Genomic DNA, 23349 nt, shown 5'->3' with positions numbered 1-23349 from the left:
TAAGGATATAATGAAAATACATTACGCAGAAAAATACATTTTAGGATAAAAAATTAGTCGATTTTTTATGTTTGAAAACTTCTTAAATTCATTTAATAAACATCGTACCCTTGTTGGTAATTGAATCCAGAATGTTGAGTGTCATTTATATAATTATTCTTACTTGTCCACAGAACCTGCTGACTTATCTAGCCATTAAATAGCTGCAAATCATTTCTACATAACCATCGAACTTCCATTAATTCGGTCTCTAGAGGGTTGTATGTTTATATCATAATTTGACTTTTATAAAAATGATTATTCTAAATCTTATGTTTCTATAAAAATATACTGTGCTTTAAAAATATGGATGATAGTGTCAGCCGTTCTTTCAGCCACTTCATAAGCAACAGCTTGTTTAGAAATAAATTATGCAGTTAATGTCATAAAATATTTCCATAAAATTCAAATAAACACCAAATGAAAGTTCTCAGTTTTAGATAATTTGATTTAAACGAAGATTAAGTAAAGTAGCAGACGATAAACGCCGAAGATAAAAATTTACTCTTACAAATATTTTTTTAAAAAAGGAAGAAAGAAAGAAATTTTAAAAAAGGTTAAAATTTGAATAATATCATCTATAATTTAAAAAATAACGATTTTTCACATAGTATTAATAAATATTTATTACGCATCATTGACGGAAAAAATTTCATATAATTAATTCTACGTAAAAATTTATTTGAAATTTAACGTTAAAAATAGTTGTGGCAATTCATTGTAACAAAAATCCATAAACCACATTTGGTGTTATTATCACTCAAAAAAAAGATGTGAAATTTCAAAACGCGAAAATATGTAAATTCATGTATAGCTTAGAAAATTTTGAATATGGTATAAAATGATGGTAAAAATTTTATAGGTTATAATTCAAAATTTTTTTCGAAAAATTTATAAAAGTTATTTAAAAATAGAAATTTTGAAAATAAATCACAAAAAATGGGTAAATTTTATTTGGAATGAACCTAAATTTCGAAATGTGAAAGAAAAAATCAAAAAAGTATAAGAGATATTAATAAATATTTGCAAAATTCAATTAGCAATTGAGGAGCTAATATTTTAAAAACTACTCATACGATTTTTACAAAGTTTGGCATTCTGGCGTAATTCGAGTCATAGAATCAAAATATGAAAAAGAAATGGTATGTTTTTTCAGGAAAAGTCCGAGTTTGTGTCAAAATACCTATGTTAGAATAGTGCTATATATAAATCTAATATATATCCTGAGTCGCGCTTTCAAGACATGAAAAATGCAATTTGAATTTTGTCAATCGGCCCAGTAGAATGGGAGGTATAGAACTGCCCCCCCCCCTTTTTTTTTAAGCAGTGTACATAGCTGCTGTGCTTGAGGGATGGCAGCATTAACATTTTCAGTGTTCTGATGTTCTGATGTAGCTCTTCCAGTGTTTGAGAATTATTTTAGTACGCTTGGCCTTGTCTGGTAGGTAAAAATTGTAGGGAGCAGGATCAAGCATTCATGGTGGTCAGAGAGATCTCAGTGCTTTTGCTGACTATCCTTGCCTTATCGAACACCTCATAAACTTGTGACAAAATTTGAATTATAGTGTGTGCTATTGCTTCGTCTTGCCAAAACTATCCATAGTGTCATTCCCACAAATGGATTAAACTGATTCTGAGCATTTTGGTGAAATAATTATGTTATGATGTAGAAATCAAACATAGTACACCTAACACCTATTGTAAAATTATGTAATATATTTTGGTCATACTGATGAGAATTAGCTGGTGAATAATGCTGCATGTTCTGTGACTTCACATTCCCAAACAGGCTGAACCAAACCTCATCTGAAGAAATTAAAAACTGAGGATCCAAAAGTTCCGATTCCACTTTATTCAGAAACCGCCAGCAGAACTGAATACTTTCAGGTTTGTCAGGACGCTTTAACTCTTGAGTAACTAAAAATTTGGTAGGTAAAAGATAAAGATGCTGTTCCTAACTGATAATGATCTGATATCATGATCTCTTAATTCCCACTTGTACTGCTAACCAGTGTTGAGACTGCAGGCTATCATTCACTTGAGCAGTGTTTTCTTGTGTGTGAATTATTTTTGAATAGTTACAGTTTTTATTTTCTGCAGACCCTGTTTCACGACATTTCTCCACCAAGTTTTGTATTGCATATTTTGCTGTTGGTTTTCCCAACAGGTTTTCATTCTTAAACTCTTGTGCTAACAGTTTTTCACATTTTCCTTAAATTGGGCTTCACATAACACTCATTAAATTAACATGCACTGCTTTGTCATTAGCTCTATTTTGTGTTGTATTCAACTGATCACTAAGCATGTCAGCACCTCTCATTCAAAAAATTGGTATTGTTGTGTCTGTGCATGCTTCTCTTATACCCAGGTGGGTCTGTTCCACTTTCTACTGTTATCTTTGCTATTTATAGTATGTTTTCATGAAATTCTGAAAACACTTTTCTGGGACAGCTTTATTTTGGCCACCTTGTTTTACTTTTGGTGGTCACACTTTTAAATGCTTGTAAAACTTAATAATTGAAATGTTTGTTTGACTTTACTTATCTTTCTTGTGTGACAGTAGTGAAATGTGCCATTTTCACATACAGATTCCATTACAAAATTTACTTATTGTTGTCTCGTTTAGCTACATTTGCCTTTTTGTCAAGTATTTCAGAATCATTTTGTGTAGTATATTGCTCTTAAATTGTTTACTGAATTCAGCAATGCATAGTTTTAAATTGAAAAATAAATTAAAGATTACGTGTCACAAAAAAAGGTACCATCTCTGAGAATTATCAATTTGCCAGGCCATGTGCATAATAAATTCTTTGGAAACATAATATAATGTAATTTGTATATCAACTTAATGTAATTTGAAAAATTAGAAAGACAGTTTGGGGATCAAAAATTTTCTTTCTAAAATAATAATTATTTTCGTCAGAATTCAATACATCTTATGAAATATTCCTCACATATTCAGTTAGTCTGCCTATTGGCCTTTTAGAAACAGTGCATTTGATGACATTCAAGAATCCTCACAAGTGAAAGCCTTATGGAATAGTGTCAGAGGAATGAAGTAGCCAATCAGGGTTGAAAATAATGACTACTTGGTCATTCTTTCATTTAAATACCTGAGTAAATAAAATTGCTCAGTGCAGTGCACAGTGCTTTTTGCGGTGTTCTTGCAAATGGCTTAGCTATACGAAGTTTTTGTGGTTTTTACCTTGTGTAATAAGAATAAATCTTGTTTTTCTTCAAAAGTACTTCATGGAAGCATCTCCCTAAATCATATAGCCTTCATGAGCTTAGCAATTATTGTTTAAGCAGGCAAACTGACAAATCTACCAACAATTCTCCATCTCATTCTATCACCCATAAGTTCATGGCCACTCATTTTACCTGGTAACTTATAAAATGTAGCCAACACTTGTGAGAAACGCAATGAAGGTCATGATGGAATACGAGCACACAAATTACCAAAACCCCTTATATGCTTATATTCCCTCTACAATCACAGCTCCACAGATACACACATGTATGCTTACATATTTGAGACTGAATATGTGCGTTACTCTACAGCAGCATAATTAGTACCTATGGAATGGTTCAATACTTGTCGTAAAAATAGACATAATTTGCAAATTCTCTTAATTTTGCACACAAGTGTGTATGCTACATTTATGTTTAATTCTAAAAGATGCATGATATATGTACATTATATTAGTGGTTTTGTGATTTGTTATTAAAAAGTGTCATGTTATCACATTTCATTATGAAAATATAATTGATTACTAAGTAATGTTACTTAAATATGATAAATATCGAAACTTTTTTAAAATCAGTTTTTTAACGGATGATAGCATGTGACAGAAGTATTACAAATGTAGGCTTTAAAATGTGTCTACTAGTTTATTAAATTTTAATATATTTTGGGTACTATCTGCAATAATATCAGTTAAAAATATACTTTTGTATTCTTGTAAATGCATTGATTTATTTTATAGTTTCTTAAACTGTACTTAAAATTTAATTGTTCTGTGCTGTCTCTTAATAGAAATGAATCTATCTTACACTTACAGTATATTTATATCAGTTAGGATGCTGTATTTTATATGTTTCTGTTTATAATATGTTAATTAAAATATATCCTAATTTAAAGTATTGAAAAGTGCTTTTTATTATTATTATTATTTGATATTATTGTTTTCGTCAATAAGATAATATATTGTACTGTATTTTACCGTTTAAGTAAATTGTAACGAGTGTTTTGCTCATGGGGCACACTGAATTATCATGTATTGTTGATATGTAATGTAAAGCAGGCAAAATATACTTGTAGTATCAAAAGATATTCAGTGTGTGATATCCTTGCATATGCTATGCTAGAAATGGTTGCTTTCTTGCTTCAAATATCTGGCAACTCATCACTCTGTGTTTGTAATCATCTAAATATGTAAAATATGGTTGATGTTAATTGTGGTGATGTTGATTTTTTTTCATTGGTTGGATTGAGTCTTAATTACAAGGTTTAGAGACCTTGCTAGTCATATTCCTGTAAGAATGTGATCTTTGTAGAAACTGGTTGCAGCTGCCGTGTGTTTTTTGGAATGGTGTTTAGTTTCTAAAACTAAGCATCCCAGAGCTCTTACAAAGGCAGTAAAAATATAAAAATAAATAAATAATATATGATAAATAAATAAAATCTTAAATAATAAAGAAAAAAGCTGGCTGCCATAGCCTTAAGTTTGGGTTCAAATTTCAGAGGCACTAATGTTTGTGAATATTTTCTTTACAGCATATTGAAAAAAATTGCAAAAAATCATCACATTTTTTTATTTTTTTATTAAATACAATGAAACAAAACAAAATATGTAGTTTTAAAGTTGAATTTTTAATTTTTTACAGGTGTAAAAGCATTTACTTTAATATTAGTTCACTATCCCTAGTTATCTTGGGCAAATGAAAAAAAGTTAAATACTAGTCCTTGTATGACAGTTTTTGAAACAAGGGACAACACAAAGTGATACCTGATGTTATGTACACTGATATCTGGTCTTTTTCTTTGTGGCTCACCTCTGGAATCTCTTTTACGGGAGGACAAAGTACACTGTCTCGTTGGATTTGATTTTTTTTTTTTTTTCCAGTAGCAGGAAAATGTCTTCCTCTTCTTAATCAATATCTGAAAAATCATTTCTTTTGCTATCTTGCATTATCCCCATAATTTTACTTTTTTCAACACAACTATCCTTCTTTATAAATTACTAATCCACAAGCTGACGTATACTATACAATAGGGAAACACGTGACCAGTCCCGCCAAAAGAACTGTGAAACCAACAAAACTTGGCAAACTGTCAATCAAAGCTAAATATTTCCTTTCATTTCCTCCAGACTGAATAAAATCGTGATAAAACAAATTGTACTGACAAATTCTGCTGCGCCCGAGTTTTCTCAGGATAATAATTAACTGCAATATATACCAATCCGAGATAACAAGATAAGTAGGCAAGCAGTTAAAATAATGTTGAGACAAAAGTTCTCACAAAAGATTGGTAGTAGGGTAAGACGGGTGAAAAACCCTGAGATCAACCGTCGGAGGATTGTCTTTCAAAACTATAATGGGATTAGGCATATTCATACAGTCACTTATAAGGTACCAGACATCTAAGCTAGTGACAAGTGCAACCTTGCACTCTTGGCTACAATGAAATTCTTGGACTTAATCTGATGTTACTCTGAGACAAGTTAGATAGTCACAACACAACAAAAGAATTTTTCATAACTGAAACTAAATCTTATAGCTCAGCTTAAAACAAATGAGGACTATTAAAGTAGGAATTCACATACATTTTTGTGTAATAGTGAAGTGTTTATATGATATTAATTTAGTAAATATGTTTTCTGAAGAAAGGGCATTCTGATTTTCATTCCAAGGCTGTACAATTTATAACACTTCTGGAAAATTAGGTATGTTTTCTGTCATATGATCTTTTTGTATAGATCTTGATGTATATACCTTGTTAACTGTTAAAAAGATGCCCAAGATAGAATTTTCTACTTATACTACTTTTACTACTACAGTTCAGTTTTTATAGCAAAGAAACGTCAAATCCCATTTCATAAAAGCCTTCTACTGGAATTCTGATTTTAAAAAAAAAAACTGAAATTTATTTAATCTTGACAAAATTTAAGCCACGGGCAAGTTGTCACATTGTGAAGAAATAATCATGCTCTCTCAATCAATTGATAAAAACTATATTATTGTTTCTGTACCAATTTGCATTCATCATTGTTTTAAGGAGGATAGTTTTTATTACACTTTCAAACAATCTGTAGCAACTATAGCTGTACCTCTTTGAAAATTGCATAACTCCAAAGAATTGTGTTATTTGAGTTCTTTATATTGTAATCTTTCTTTCTCTTTTTTTTTAGCCCAAAGTAAATTGGCCCAGAAGAACTATTAAATTTGTTTTGGCAGTTTGCATTGATTCACTTTTCAAATTGTTGCCACCAAATATTAGAACCCTGTATTATATTTAAATAAAATTAAATAATGAAGAATCTGCATAAATGTTTGAATATTTCTCACATTGTGATAAAACATTGGTATCTAGAGCCGTTAAATTCCACCCAAATATGGGCATCTAGAAACCCAAATTTGGAATTTATTTTATTATCTATTTCATAATTTGTAAAACTTTAACGAATATTGGATTAACAAACTCAGTGATTTCAAAGCGAGCAATGGCAACACTGTATGTTAAAAAAAAAAAAAAAAAAAAAATTATCTCCAGCAGGCAAGACTGTGTATCGGAAATTCTAAAGATATGCTTATTTTAAAATTTATTTTGTGATATTGCTGTTGAACTGAATTTTATTGTTTAAGTGTGAAGAACATGATATTTAATAAATAAGGGTAACTCACAAAATGTTAAAAAAAACACCCCTTTGGGCGTAATGTAAAATCTGAAAGCATTCAAGTGGTTTCCACCCCCCTTATGAGGTATCTTGAAAGGAAAAGTATGTTAAGATGTAATTTATGTAATTCAGCTACTGAAAAAGAACGCAATCATTGCAGGTGATTATGTCAGCCACACCCAGCTTATCACATCATTCACAGGTATGGAGTATCATTGCCAGGTACCTATGGGAAGGAGATAGTTACAGGCATATACACAATCTAGTAACCGAAAGAGAACATTTTTACTGAAATTTGTGACATCAGGCAATCAATTTATCGCAACTATTGGAAGATCATTACTAGGCACTTAGAAGAAGGAGGCAACTATATCTGGCATTTGTAGCTATATGATACATTAGCTATCTAGCAAAGTATCTATTGCCACAATTATATTGGGCCCAAGATACTGAACCCAAAACAAGTGCAGTCTTCCATGTTTGGGTCAGTTTATCTAGGGCCACCCAATGTATATATTTCATGACCATAGCAAATGATAGATTGATTCATGACCATAGCAAATGATAGATAGATGATAGATGAAACGCGCACTACTTTATTGTTTACTGCCATAATTGTATTTATATAACATGACAATAGTTAACGACAACTCAGGGTTTCCTATGAGCTAAAGGCGTTCTACATTATTCTTTACTCAAACTAATCTTTTCTTTCCAGCATATTTTCTAAAACAGTTTTTGCTCAGAATGGACTGATGGTCTGCTTGATTTTTCCATCAGAATTTGAAATTATCTCTTTATCAACTTCAACAACAGGAAAACCAGTCTGTCAGATTGAAATTCCTGTAAATGCCATGGATGCCATCAGTTCTTTGGATAAAATAGTTTTGATGCCGAATATTTGCCTTAAAAAGTAAGTCTTAAAGCACGTTATGATTTTCAGTTTAAAGCTATTTACATGAAATGTAAAATTATTTATTTTCTTTTCATTAAATTATTATCAGTTCAAAACTTGACTTGGTTGATGATTCAAGTCTAGCAGAAAGCATAGATCCTCAGATGCAGAATGAATTAAATGATATTGAAGACCTTACGGAACAAGCAAGGTATACTTGTCCTTTCTTTATGAGAGTAAGAAAATATTTCTGCATATTTATGACCCCCCCCCCAAAAAAAAAAAACTAAATTTCCATATTGGCACTTTTATAAGGCAATATTTCCTCTTAAAATGGATCCCATATTTCTCTTAATGAAAAATCAATTATCAAAAAAAATATATATATTGAAGACCTTACAGAAATACATTGAAGACCTTGCGGAACAAGCAAGGTATACTTATCCTTTTTTCATAAGAGTAAGAAAATATTTCTACATATTTATGTCCAAAAAAAAAAACTAAATTTTCATACTGGGCACTTTTATAAGGCAACATTTTCCCCTTAAAATGGATTTTAGTAGACCATACTTCTCTTAAAGATTCATCACTTATCCCTTAACCTTTACACTTAAGGCAAACATACCAGTTTAGGTTTATGCTAAATTAATATCTGTGCTAGTTTACCTTAAAGCAAATTTCTTGTTTGTTTATTTCACATGCAAAACCTCTTCAAAATATCAAGCTTGTGTATATGAGGTCGCCTTATAAACAAGTTTTTCTTATTCATAAAATGCTTTTAACAATATTAGTTTGTCTTAAATGTTAGACTACCCTGTATTTGTGTTGTATAGAGTTGAAATCAAAAAGTTTAAATTGATTCAATATTAAAACAGATTTATCTTCAATCTTAAAATTATTTCTATTTTGACATGAAAGTATCATTTAGTATTCATCATATTTACTCTTTTTCCTTTTTTTGTTTGTGATGGATTTAAAAATTGCAGTTTGCAGCATAGAAAGAGCTGTGGCTTGTCAAAGCTTGTAATATTTAAGGGGGGAAATGATGCAGATAAAGCACTTTTTTATAATACATTTCAAGGCAAAACTTTAATGCTTATGAAGTTGTTTTTTGTTTAACCATTTATGGCATATGAAGGCTGTTTTTTAAAGCATATGAAGGCTGTTTTCTTAAGGGAAGGGATATGTTCATGGAGGACTTTTTAAACTATTTTTATGTGATTTTATTGGGAAAACTTTTGAATTGTCTTGCAGTCAGTCTGTTTGTTAGTTTCAAAGCTGGATCAAATAGTCATATAATAAGGTATGTATTTAAAATATGTAGTGCGCAAAATGGTATAAAAACTCTTGATATTAAAGTATTATAAACTGACATCTTAATTTAGAGAAAACCATGAATTTTTTATTGTAAAGCAAATTAAGGAAAAAATATTTTAAAAAAGTGACATAGCTACTGGATATTGTTTAATAAAAAATAGCTGATTTTTATGTTTTTAATGTAGAAAACTGGAGAAATTTTAATTTGATGAGTTTGTTAATCAAAGCAGTTTAATTTGTAAATTAATTGTTAATTTGTAAGCAGGCACGCAGGACGCATGCCTGCTGACCTATGTTAGACACCAGGTCTGTCACCTGTATCATTTGGTAGGTACAGCAATTATCAACGATTAACTTTTTCTTTACAGCAGATATATTATCGGTATTACTGCTGACAACCACCTTCCTGTGTGTTCTTTATCCTGAGGAGAGTTGCGACGTCTTTGTAATTCTGTAAACCATTTGAATACAGTAGCATGAGATGGACCTGCATTTCTAAATGTTAATCATAGATGTTGAATGCATTCTTCTTGATTTATTCCCACTTTAAAATCATGTTATGATAATGCTCTCGCATCAACTCCATTTTTTCTTCTGCCTAAAATTTATTCTATGCTAAACTACATGCAATTGGCCAATAAAAAATCGTCTGCTAGGCTAACAGTTATTGTTTTCAAATCTAACCATTAATTTTTTTACTGCCACTTATCATTTGCACGTATCTCAAACATTTTAGAATGACCTCCATAGTAATAATTAAAATTGCAGTGACTTTAGAAATACATAGTGTGCAGTTTTCATAAAAGTGGAAAAAATGCAAGTTTGCATTTCAGGTTCTAAATTCTTGTGTTTAAATCTAGTATATCTTGGAGATTATTTATGAATATAAGAAAATCGGTGGGTGTCTATTTAATTATACCTCAGTTTTATTTATATTTCTTTCTATGCTTAACTATTTAGATTCTCTCCAATGGTGTCAAGAGATCGAGCCTCTTTCCAGTTGGTGGAAATAGAAGCTGGTGTGTATTTTAAACTATTTCTATCAAATAACTGATTTATCCTTATTAGGATTACATTTTTTAAATATAATTTCAGAAGTTCATGAAAATATTGCTGCAGAAGTGCAAGATAATGCTGTTAGCTTAAATGGTGATGTTCAGCAGCAACAGGTATTAAAAAACTATGTATTTGTCATAAGTTTACCAAAAAAAAAAAAAAGCTTGAATATAAGACATTGTTTTTTATCCTTAAAATGCCTTTTTAAAAGCTGATCAAAAAATATTTTATCACTTATCTGTTAATTATTGCATTCAAAGAAGGGCATTTATGCTCTTTCTAACTGAAAAAATAAGGTTGTATCTGTTATCTGTCTTGTTGCATTCATTTATACATTAAACTCGTAAGGCCATCTTATGTTCTAGTTCTTTTCAAAAAAACAAGTTCATATATATATGGCTGTATTATAATTGGACTAGTTTAGTATTATAAATTAGCATTTAGAATATAATAAAGTAAGCCAAAGTTAGATTAATAAAAGCTGCATGCTGTTTAACAGTTGTTGAAATTTTTACTTGTATAAAGAAATAATTCCATTTCTGTTTAATTTGATAAATATAGTTATTATAGAAAAGATTTTTGAAAAGATAGCTATAATCATTTTCTTTTAACATTAATTTGATGTCCTGGCAGTTACAGTATTTCTCAAAATAAGGCAGAGAATCATGTGAAGGTAATTTCATCATTGAGGTTAACAAAGAAAGATTCTATAAGTACAAAATTTATCTGTTTATATTCTGTTGTATAAAGCAAAATCCCGGTAAGTAAATTGTTCACTAAGCTTTCACAAGTGAAATACACGAAAGTCCATACCTTTATATGCAAAATTCACATAAAGGGACAAATTAAATGACTCTGGATCCACTTTTCAAAGCAATCACTTTTCACTTGGATCCACTTTTCACTGAGCAAGTGAATGATGCTATGATACAATTAATTGTGAATATCTCATTAAATATTGCATATAAATATACAGAAGATATTCTGCTTAACTTACTAAAGCATAATGAACATTTTATTAACTGGACATTGTGCTTTATGCAAGCCATATAAAAGTTAGGTTTTATACATTTATATATTTTTTCCAACCATGGAATAGAGACTGTTATAAAAACGGAATCATTTAAAAAAGCTTTGGTATTAGAAGTGCATGTCCTAGATGAATGATCAATCCTCTGAGCAGTTCAGCATTTTGAATCTGCTGAATTTTGAAATGAAGAGTTATATTTAACTCTTTGAAGACCAGATGGCCTTTCATTCAATTGACCACAACCACCCCAAGCGTCTGAAATGCTGATGTTGTTTTCTTCCCTCCTCTAAGGTATGCAGTAGCAGTTGTAGTTTCTCCAAATGCATTGTTTCAGGCTATTGCAGACAGCTTGGCCTAAAAAGATTTATTTGTGGTTGTTGATCTTTATTTATTAAAAGTATAAGGGATGTCATTTAAAATCTTCACTCTTCTTTGTGGGCAAATGGATGGGCAGGGGAGGAAATAGCTGTGACTCTTGAAAAGCATTTTAGGCGGTTTGGTATTTTAAGATACAGGTGAGTGAAGGCTTTGGTTTTTAAAGAATTAACAGCATTTATTTTGTAGGTTTTTTTAAAGAAGGTAACTACAATCATTAGTGCAGTAAATTCAAAAGTACTTATTTAATGCTTTGTTTTCATGATCTTTCATTCATTAAGATGATAACATGATTGCTTAAGGAAATAAGAAAACAAAATATTTGAAGTAAAGGAAAATATGCCAAGTGACAATAAATCTAGTGACCTGATAAAGACATTCATGCTACTCAGAGTTTTTTTTTTTTTTTTTTTTAAATCATCCTGTGTAAACATTTACATTTAGTTAAATATCATTTTGAAATTGTTCACAATTTAAGTTACCATGGCAGTTAGATTAGCTGTATTCATAATTTCATTTTTCTTTTATTGTATCAGAAAGTTTTCAATCTAATTTTTATATATGTTACTGTGAAAGAGATTTGGAGAATGTCGACATTCACTGCTGAATGTCAACATTCGCATAGTCGCTTGGTGCATGTCCAAAATATTTGCCAAATATCCTTATTTCTGACTTACACCATCAAATGTCGACATTCACCATGCACTAATGGTGAATATTGAATACATCGGAGATTTGTATTTTGTTCTCCGTATTTCAGGCGCCATAAAACTTCAAAGGTGACGTAATGTTTTCACCTGTCTTGCTGAGAGGAGTAACCAATCCCTGTTGAGAGGAGTTATTTGTAACTCTATAGAGGCATTTTCACTGCATGACATGTAGCTTTTGATTCTAATGCAAGAAGGGCTACTCGATATTACTTGGCTTCTTAATAATGACAGCAGTCGTCCTTGGATAAATGTTAAGCATTTAGTTTTAAATTTAGTCAATAAAGAGCTCTTTTTTTTTTTTTTTTTTTTTTTTTTTTTTGCATTTATACCATATATGTGAAAATATGAAAAAGCTTAACACACAAGTAACAGCACATGTAAATAAACTTTTGAATGTAAACAATAACATTCTAAATGAGAAAAGAAAATAATACAAAAAAAAAAAAAAAACTGAAGTATGTGATTGAAATCTTATTTATTACAACAACATAAACTTTTATGACATTTTGAATTGCACAAGAGTCCCTTGCTTTTACAACTGCATTTAGTTGTGGAACACTTCCTTTTGTAGTGACAGCATGTATAGCCTTGCCCTCTACATCTCGAATTAGCTGCAGCTGCTTCTCTCAGCGACGTTACTTAAGAAGAAATTTTATCTATGGAAAGTAACTTTTCTTTACAAATTACGAATTGATTATGAGTATAAAGCTACTTGAAACTGCCATTTTTATTTGCTAGTTTATAAAAGTCGGAGCCTTCTATTCCAACAACTGCCAACACATTTCGGCCATCTGTACGACCACAGTCGACATCAGGGACTTATACAGTCAAAAGTCGTTAATCCGGACTCGTCGGGACTTCGGCGATTCCGGATTATCGATTTTTCCGGATTATAGATCATCAGTTTAAATCTGGTAAAATGGCATGCAGAAATTATAAAAGTAAAAATATGAAACCGTAATTTACGAAATAAAGAACAATTATGATCTAAAGGGTATCAAAATTGACAAAAGAAAAGCTTAATATTTATTGGTTTACTTTATTAAACATTTCTTTCAATGTAAGTTATTTCAGTTGCCTCGTTTTTTATGTGATAATACATTCTCTTTAATTCTATAAACAGACATAATTTCTTGTTCAGTTACAAAGGTTCGCTGTTCAAGTCCTATAATTGCTGTCTCGAGAATACCGACTAATTTGTCAATCGAAATTTATTCATTTTCAATAAACTCTGTCACTTTCTTCGCTATCGGAAGCGAATTATAATGACGAGGCATTTGATTTAAATCATATCAAAGACGGAGTACATTGAGATGAAATACTACATTGAGTAAGCAATTATAAGCCAAATAAAATAAAAACATCTGCCCTCAAGATAAGGATAGTGCTGATAAATCAACTTCCAATTCATTGCACGCCGCCGCGGCGTTAAAGATAAACAAAGTTTAGATAAACAAACGTTTAAGTTTAGATAAACAAAGAATATGCCTTTATCCATTTTTTGCAGCAATTCCATTTTTTGTTTAATGGACTCCGAAAGATACTTTCGCTTTGTATATCCTTTACATATTAGTAAATATATATCGGAAATTCTATTTGACATAATCGAAAGTTCAAGCTTACTTTTATAAAATTGCTCTAACAGTCTGCAAAAAATAATAATCCGGATCCAATTCGAAGATTAAGGAACAACGCAATCTGCAACATTAACTGAAATAGATAATTAGATAATTTTAGCTTAGCTTATCCCGTCCGTTATACATTAAACGCGCATTCGTAAACGTATTTTGCGCACGCGCACACGCAAATTCGCAGCGGTAAAAGTCTTACGCGCATGCGTCAACGCGACGCATGCGCAGAAAGTTTGTAACTTTGAGGTGCGGATTATGGGTGTCCGAATTAACGACTTTTGACTGTATTCGTACAATATTGACAATTTGAGCAAGAGGCTGCTTTTTTTTTTTTTTTTTTTTTTTTTTTTTTTTTTTTTTTTTTTATTTGTTTGTAAAATCTAGGTTGCTTGCAGTAGAAGATTCTCTTTCATGGCCGATCTTTTTATAGAAATTAACTCATGTTGTTCAGTCCGGGCTTGATACGAAGACGTGATAGGTTACAGGTCCTCCTCAATATTTTACTTTGGAATATGGTTTTTGGTATGGCCACTGCTCAAATTTTCTTCAAAAGTATTAACAATTTTTTCAAGCTGTTCTTTGGTTTGAAAAGTATTAGCAATTTCTTAAGAGTTGTTCTTCGGTTTCAATATTAGCAATTTGTTCGCCAAGCAAGTAAGACAATGCTATGCCTTTTCTTCATTTAATGTCAAACATAACTTCATAAGGAGTAATCAATCCCGGTGAGGAGAGATGTGTTTGAAAAATAAAAACAATTTTCTTCTCGTTTACTCGCAATTAATGCATTTAACTTTGCAAGGAAAAGTTCACGATTCACTGCAGTATCCATTCAACATAAATTAGGGTATCAGATTTAAAAAAAAAAAAAAAAATTTAAGAAAACGTTGCACATACCATCAAACCTAGCATAAGACTGACAAACAGTGTTCCAGATTATAACAAATACATGCTACATAACTTCAATCGCAGCAGAGCAAAGGATTGGCGAGAGACAGTTGCCCCTCTATTGAACTTGACTTCTCTTTTCGACCTCCACCATAGCATATCCATGATTGTCAACATACACTGGTGATGGTCTGAATGTACAAGAATATAACCAAATATTCAGTCTTTCACCGACGTATTTGGTATGTGTTGAGATTCACCGTGAATGTCAACATTCTCCAATTTCGGTCTTTCACAGTAACATATACATACATAGATATATTTCGCCTATTTATATATATATACCTATATATAAATAGGCGAAAAATTCGAATTAAAAATAAAAATATTATCGACTTTTATTGAGCTTTATTTTATTTTCCTCTGATGAGTTCTGAATTGAAGTTTCAATAAAAGAAGATTAATTTTTATTTGTATAATTTTGTGTATTTTCCCTTTCGCATTTTTAGTTTTCGAGATTGTTCCTACTATGTATTCTCTCTTTACTTGGATTAGTTTTGATATTGTGTGAAGCATACAATTATTATATTATAGAGGAATTGTCTTGCTTTTATTCCAATTTACTAATTCATTTAGATGCTTTAAGTCTCTCTCTATATATATTTATTATTCTTTTTTGCAAGCTTTAACTCAGGAATGAAGGAAAACTGGTAAAACTTCTTTTCATGCCTTCCCCAAAAAAATCATTTTTTAATCTGAAAATAATTTTGAAATTTATTTAATAGTAATTATATTTTTCTTACAGGTAAGAAAAGCACCCCTTGCAGTCATTGAAGAATTAAATTCCTCAGAAGAATCTCATCTCAACCTGATTAATAATGTATCAAGAAGAAATGACCATGTTTCTTAGCAGGGGATATAACATTAGAAAATTTTTCTACTTTCTGAGAGAAACTTTTTACTGCTTCTATTAACACGTGAGCATCATATATGTACCGGCAATAGAACACAGCAAATTTTATGGTGTATTTATCTCTTGTGTATAATGTGTGTTATTGCTAAAAATCAGAGTTGTATATTTATTTAATTTTATATACTCTATTTTTCTTTATTTTTGCTGTAAGTTATTCTATATCTATGTATATTTATCATGCTGATTTTTTTTTTTATGTGTGTGTGTGCATGTCACTTTGGAGATTTAGCAATCACTAACATTTAGATGTGTTATTGCTAAGCTTTTCTGGGCAGAAAATGCTGGACATTTTAAATGATCTGCATAAATTAGCATTCACAAATCACAGCTGTGCAAAGTTCATCCCTTCAAGAACTGTAACATGTGTAAATAAAATACTCATTTTAGTCCTTCATTTTTGTTTTTTAACTTGTTTCTGCCTTAATAATTTCCTCATTTCAGGGGGTTCTCCCCACATAAATTTGTGCTGAAAAACTTCAAATATCCAGATTTGACATCACCATCATCACTTGAAGCACCACTCAGCATATGGAAGCTTTATCCTGACTACAATGTATACATTCTCGAGGTCTTGGATTTGCCCATCTGAAAAGAACCTTAGGTGGCCAGATGCTTTATTCTTGAGCAAACACATATGTCCCAGATTGTCTTCAGAGAGCATTCATCTCGCCTTACTATGCAAAGTGTATCTGAGGTCATCTTAAGCAATTCTTTGCATGATGGTATTGCTTGCACCCAGAATCCAAGTTAATCTTTTGAGTGATATCTTAAAGTCGTTTGAATTTAAAATTCTGGCCCTCTTTCAGTGCCTGGGGTGGGAGAATTTTGAGATTCCTTTCCATGAATTTATCTTCCTTACTGGATCATAGGAACCTTCCTTGGATTACATAGAAACTGGAAACTTCTAAGCCACCTAGTTAAGAACAAATTTTGAATAATGAAAAATATGACAGTTTCAGCTGGCAAAATGCTCATAGCAAAGATTTTAATAACCATGATTCTTAGCACAACTGGTTATCAACATGTGTAGCAACCATTTAATATTTATCAGAGAAAGTGAAAGTAAGCTGGAAATACAAGTTAAAATCAGCCCGAATTCAGTTGTCATATCTTTTAATTAGAAAGATAGCCCATCTAGATATTTGATTTCTCTATCTTTTCTCCCTCTATGTCAGGTATGTGTTTATTGAGATAAAATTGTAGAATATTATTTATTTCAACATGCTATTCATTTCAACATATATTTATTTCAACAAAGATTTTACAGGGGGGAATACACTGTTTCATTTGATAAGTTTGCTTATTTTGAATTGCATTGAAATTGATTTCATCAAACCATGTCTATGTAGCTTAGCCTTTTTCCCCCTCTGTTTCAATATATAATTTTGTTTTTAACTCTGCCATACTCAAATTAGGCAAAGAAATTTTCTGTTTTCATAAAGCAAAGCATACAACCTACTTTGACATATTTACTGACATTTCTATGTACATATCATTCACATTAATTTAAATTAATTGATACAGAGAAGGACATACTGTTAAAAAGTGTGTACAGTCAAAAGTCGTTAATCCGGACTCGTCGGGACTTCGGCGATTCCGGATTATCGATTTTTCCAGATTATAGATCATCAGTTTAAATCTGGTAAAATGGCATGCAGAAATTACAAAATTAAAAATATGAAACCGTAATTTATGAAATAAAGAACAATTATGATCTAAAGGGTATCAAAATTTACAAAAAAAAAAAAAAAAAGCTTAATATTTATTTGTTTACTTTATTAAACATTTCCTTCAATGTAAGTTGCTTCGTTTCATGTGATAATACTTTCTCTTTAATTCTATTAAACAGACATAATTTCTTGTTTAGTTACAAAGTTCCGCTGTTCAAGTGATATAATTGCTGTGTCGAGAATACCGACTAATTTTTCAATCGAAATGTTTTCGTTTTCAATAACCTCTGTCACTTTCTTCGCTATCGGAAGCGAATTATAATGACGAGGCATTTGATTTAAATCATATCAAAGACGAGATGAAATACTACATTGAGTAAGCAATTATAAGCCAAATAAAATAAAAACATCTGCCCTTAAGATAAGGATAGTGTTGACAGATCAACTTCCAATTCAATGCTCGCCGCCGCAGAGTTAAAGATAAACAAAGTTTAGATAAACACACGTTAAAGTTTAGATAAACTTTATCCATTTTTTGCAGCAATTCCACTTTTTGTTTAATGGACTCCGAAAGATACTTTCGCTTTGTATATCTTTTACATATTAGTAAATATATATCGGAAATTCTATTTGACATAATCAAAAGTTCAAGCTTACTTTTATAAAATTGCTCTAACAGTCTGCAAAAAATAATAATCCGGATCCAATTCGAAGATTAAGGAACAACGCGATCTGCAACATTAACTGAAATAGATAATTAGATAATTTTAGCTTAGCTTATCCTGTCCGTTATACATTAAACGCGCATTCGTAAACGTATTTTGCGCACGCGCACACGCAAATTAGCAGCGGTAAAGGTCTTACTCGCATGCGACGCATGCGCAGAAAGTTTGTAACTTTGAGGTCCGGATTATGGGTGTCCGAATTAACGACTTTTGACTGTACTTCTCTGTATCGTTAAAATCAATAAAAACAACAAATTGAAAATATGCAAATAAATTAACAGCAGTATTAATTTTACTTTGAATATAAAGAGGAATAAGCAGTCGGATATCTGGGGTCCTATTGTGCTTAATATCAAATGAGGTGCCAGAGCCAAACACTTCATTTCTGATGAAAAACTTGTTCCTTAGATTTTAGAAACCTTAAGATTAAAATTTTTTTTAAATAACGCATCTTTTTTTTTTTTTTTTTTTTTTTTTTTAAGTGCTATACATACTTACTACTATATTTTTTTAAGCAGCTTATGGTCACTATGTAGAACCCAAGTGACAACTGGGAATATTTTAAGTGCAGAGTTCTAATTTAAATTGCTTCATTGTGGTTGTGGCAAGGGGAGGTTCTTCCCTTCTACCTTCAAAATGAGCTAATTTGGTGGAATTACAATGCATGAAGATATAAATCAGGTCATAAAATTTCATGTATGATCACTTTTCTTCAAGTGGTTTAATAACAAAAGAGTACCAGATTGAATATTTAATGTGAACATAAGTAGCTGGGGACCCCTAAAAAAGTATTTATACACCTACAATGCTAGTAAAAAAATATCTAATGTGACCAGCACGACTTGCAGCCAGTTTCATGTGTTAAATAACAATGAGTATCACTTTTTATCATTCTATTCTCCCATATAATGGACAATGATTACTGTAAATACTCATGTACACATCTCTATGACATTGATCATAGTATATCCTCTGGCCATACAGTGCTTTGCATTCACAAATCAGTTACTTAAGAATCACAAAATTTTTAAAAGTAGCATAACTTTAATATTCCCAATAAAATGTTAAGTGTTGCCATACACTTCTTTTTCAGTCTTTTCACAATTTATGATATCAGTGTTCAGTTTTCTTAATAAGTTGATCAATTTTTATATTTGTTATTTTAGCTTTATTTATTTAATATCACATTCTTTGTACTTAATCCGTATAAAATTTAACAACAGAATATTTAAAATTAATATATCTTTAGAATTCCCAATACAGAGTTAATTGTTGCCACACTGACCCCTTTTTTTTATTTGCTATATTATTTTTCAAAAATAACACATAGCAAAAACATTAAAACTAATATATATACAGAAAGATCTTTGTATCCATTGAAAATTGGGTTTAATAATTTATATTTGGAGATCCTGGGGTGTTTTCTCTAGCAGGTGTCCCCCCTCCAAGTTAGAGGATTTTAAATCAAAGAATATTTTTAAACTTTTTATATTATTTTATATTCACCATTTCTACAAGTAAATCCTGAAATACTGTCTCACTTAAGATTAGCCCATGTACTATCACACTAACAAAAGCCTATAAAAGCAAAAAAAAAAGAAAAATGTTGTAATAGACAGCATGTAGAAATTGCTATTGTAATGTTTTCTGTCTTGTCTATAAAAAAATAAAAGTAATACGGAAAAAAAGATGTCATTCACAAAAGCCAATATTCACCTTACTATAATATTATTTGCCATTCGTATTTGATGGAATAGTGAATGAGAAGATCACCATAAATATATCTGAGGTTAAAACCCAATGTCTTGTTGTCTTCATGTGACCGACACAAAGGTTCAGTGAAGTAATGATTGCATGTGCAGCAGTAAATGCACAGATTGCACAGCAGTAAATGTGTTGAAAGAATTAAAAACAAATTTAGTGCATTCCCCTCTTTTTATGGTCATTCTATTTATCTGTTCATCAGATGTTAAAGGGCTTTACAGCAGTTACTTCTGTACCTTAAAAAATGCATGTCAGAATGATGTAATGAAATTGTACATCTTTTAAATAGGACACATTTAATTGATTATACTGATTTAGTGGTATTTGTTCTGTGTACAATTTCTGTACTGTCCCAACTTGCTGTTATGAGTGTCATTTCATATTTGGTCATTTTCTTAAACAAAATGCAACATCCTAATTATAGTTTTTTTGGGGGGAGCCAAACATAAAAGCTCTATCAGATAAGACTTGTTTTTATGTAATTGTGATGATTCTTTTTTAATGCTTGTAAGGTATTTAATCTAGCTGATCATCTGGTATCACTATATTTTTATAATTCTATACTAAATTTGACAATGATTGAAGATGAAAAATAATTTTACATAAAAATAAAATACTGAAAGCATGCACTTACAGCAGCAAAGCTGTGGACTAAATTTAAAGAGTGAGAAGTGCAAGAAATAGATTACTTTTGGAATGTGGTGTTTTTACAATGATGATAGGTGAAATAAAAATTATATAGTGGCAAATTTAAGAATGGTTGAATCTATTGACTTCATAGTCTGAAGTCTGTATTTATTCCAAGCCTATAAAGCTACCCTGTATGGGGGTGTATATGAACAGTATTTGTTTTGCAATTAATACGAAACCTAGAAATCTTTTATATGTCTATTTGGCAATGCATGCTTTATAACAAATGTTAATTGTTCCATACATCAAATACTAAGTAAAGAGTTGAGTATAAGACTTTAATAACATGCAGATTTAATTTCCTCTATTACATACTATTAAATGTTTTCTAATGATGCCTGTGAATTCATTACAAATAATAAATATTTCTTCATTTTCAATTATTGAATTCTATAAATTTGGTTCATATAGTTGTCATGTTCATTCAGCTATTCCAAGTATGTCAAATAATTTTCTATTTTCATCATACAGTAAATGCTAGTCCTGATTGGTCTAACAATTTCATAATTTCTATTATATTATGTAAAATTTATTTTAATAATTTTCTTTATGTTCTTTTTGCTGCATCAAATAATTATTAAATCAGTAATAATTCTATTTAAAGTTAAGAATTTCTTGTACTGAATGCACATAGATATATGTTCTTTTAAAATTTCATGATCAGACAGTGTTGCAGCTAAAGTTTTTCAGTTTAAGAAACAGTTAATTGATTTTGATTTGGATGTCAAAAATATTTTGCAAGATTAACAGTTAGTATACTTGTACATTTTAGAAAATATGTACCAATCTATCTTTCCTTTTAATTTATTTGTTTTTGAACGAATGAAATGATCATATGAAAGACCATGATTACATGTCTGCTTTCTAGATATTGACCTTGAAGTTACTATACTTTTAATCTGATTTCATAGATTTCCAATTCTAGAAACCTTTCTAAAATAAAAACCAGACTAAAAAAACAGAAATACAATATAAAGTCCAAAATCTGTAATGATCTAAAATGTAGGCTTCTGGCTCACCAACGTTTTTTTGTATGCTTTACACATGTGCATTTTATATTTTTTCGTAACATAACATGTGGAAAGTCTCAATTCGTACTTTCACTTTGGTACTAAATAAAGTACCTCTATATTGAAGAAACTATCATTTATTAGCATAAATTGTATTGATCAATAATTTGGCATCATAGCTGCCCTTTTGCTTGACATACATCTCAAACTAAAACATTCTACATCAAAATATACCCCTGATACCAACTTGTCCAGTCATTATTTATTATTTTTTGATTTCATCAGTACATGATTATCAACATAACTTGAGACAACAGCTTGTGAAATGACTTAATGATGCTTAAACAATGTTTTTTTTAAATATGAATAACTGAATGCCGAAGAGCATGCTAGCCTTATATGCTAACCATTATTTCGTAAACCACTATTTCCTATTCTTAATTTTATAATTTCTGCATGTCATCTTACTAGATTTAAACTGACCTAATATTCAGAAAAATCCCAAATCCGGAATCTCCAAATCTCAGACATTGAATCTCTTATTTCTTTTTTCGCAAAATTTATACTCACTGCCTAACAAAATTGCATTTTTATAACTTATTTATTTTTTTTTTAATTGTAAACCAGTATTTTGCAAACCTTGGGGTTTAAAAGTATTGTACTCATTAAAAATAAAAAAAAAAGTTCCTTTTACATTAATATTTGGCAAGTGAGCCAATACTACAGTCAAGATACTTTCATTGCACATCTTATGTATTAAAGATTTTTTTGGAATTAAATCCATAAACATATTATATATATTACCATTCTTGTTTTACAAAAAGTCCTAAGATGTGTATGCAGGGAACTTTACCTATGTATCAGACATAAAAAAAGATAAAAAATATGCCTTGATTTCCCTTAGAATAATTTTTAATTTAAAGGCAGTTTATCCTAGAACCACGAGAATTTTTTCCTTACTATGAATTAACTTTATGTTACATTAAAAGTATTTAAGAGGTCTCGCAATCTTATCGAAAATGTAAACGTGTCTTTAAATTTAACTAGGGTAACTAGCTGTGTTTTTACAGAATGTAATCATTTTCATTAGGTTTCATTTATGTTCCCAGTATTAGTGTATAAACAGGAGAAAAGTCGAAGAGGAAAAGCATAATACAGTCAAAAGTCGTTAATCCGAACTCGTCGGGACTTCGGCGATTCCAGATTATAGATCATCAGTTTAAATCTGGTAAGATGGCATGCAGAAATTATAAAATTAAAAATATGAAATCATAATTTATGAAATAAAGAACAATTATGATCTAAAGGGTATCAAAATTTACAAAAAAAAAGTTTAATATTTATTTGTTTACTTTATTAAACATTTCTTTCAATGTAAGTTGTTTAAGTTGCTTCGTTTTATGTGATAATACTTTCTCTTTAATTCTATAAACAGACATAATTTCTTGTTCAGTTACAAAGTTCCGCTGTTCAAGTCCTATAATTGCTGTGTCGAGAATACCGACTGATTTGTCAATCAAAATTTTTTCGTTTTCAATAACCTCTGTGTCAGTTTCTTCACTATCAGAAGCAAATTATAATGACGAGGAATTTGATTTAAATCATATCAAAGACGGAATACATCGAGATGAAATACTACATGTAGTAAGGAATTATAAGCCAAATAAAATAAAAACATCT

The 23349-nt window shown here is 30.3% G+C and overlaps 1 protein-coding gene across 6 annotated transcripts in view; it reads left to right on the top strand.

Moving 5' to 3' along the window:
- Window positions 1-16204, top strand: part of LOC118200960 (lethal(2) giant larvae protein homolog 1-like) — a 280707-nt gene extending 264503 nt beyond the window's left edge. Inside the window, exons 22-27 of one of the 6 annotated variants that reach the window (XM_085815717.1) lie at window positions 7657-7851; window positions 7943-8044; window positions 10111-10169; window positions 10249-10319; window positions 15521-15547; window positions 15643-16204. In XM_085815717.1, coding sequence (XP_085671843.1) covers window positions 7657-7851; window positions 7943-8044; window positions 10111-10169; window positions 10249-10319; window positions 15521-15526 — 433 coding nt within the window. In that variant the 3' untranslated portion in view covers window positions 15527-15547; window positions 15643-16204. Of the gene's footprint in view, window positions 1-7656; window positions 7852-7942; window positions 8045-10110; window positions 10170-10245; window positions 10320-15520; window positions 15548-15642 lie in introns of all 6 variants that reach the window. The other 5 variants (XM_085815716.1, XR_015040817.1, XM_085815715.1 and 2 more) reach the window with 5 other exon arrangements.
- The last annotated feature ends 7145 nt before the right edge of the window (window positions 16205-23349 follow it).

This window comes from Stegodyphus dumicola, chromosome 4 (assembly GCF_044657685.1).
Source record: "Stegodyphus dumicola isolate Sdum_Otavi_A_Nest chromosome 4, ASM4465768v1".
NCBI classification, from domain to species: domain Eukaryota; kingdom Metazoa; phylum Arthropoda; class Arachnida; order Araneae; family Eresidae; genus Stegodyphus; species Stegodyphus dumicola.
This window is presented reverse-complemented; position numbering and strand designations above follow the sequence as displayed.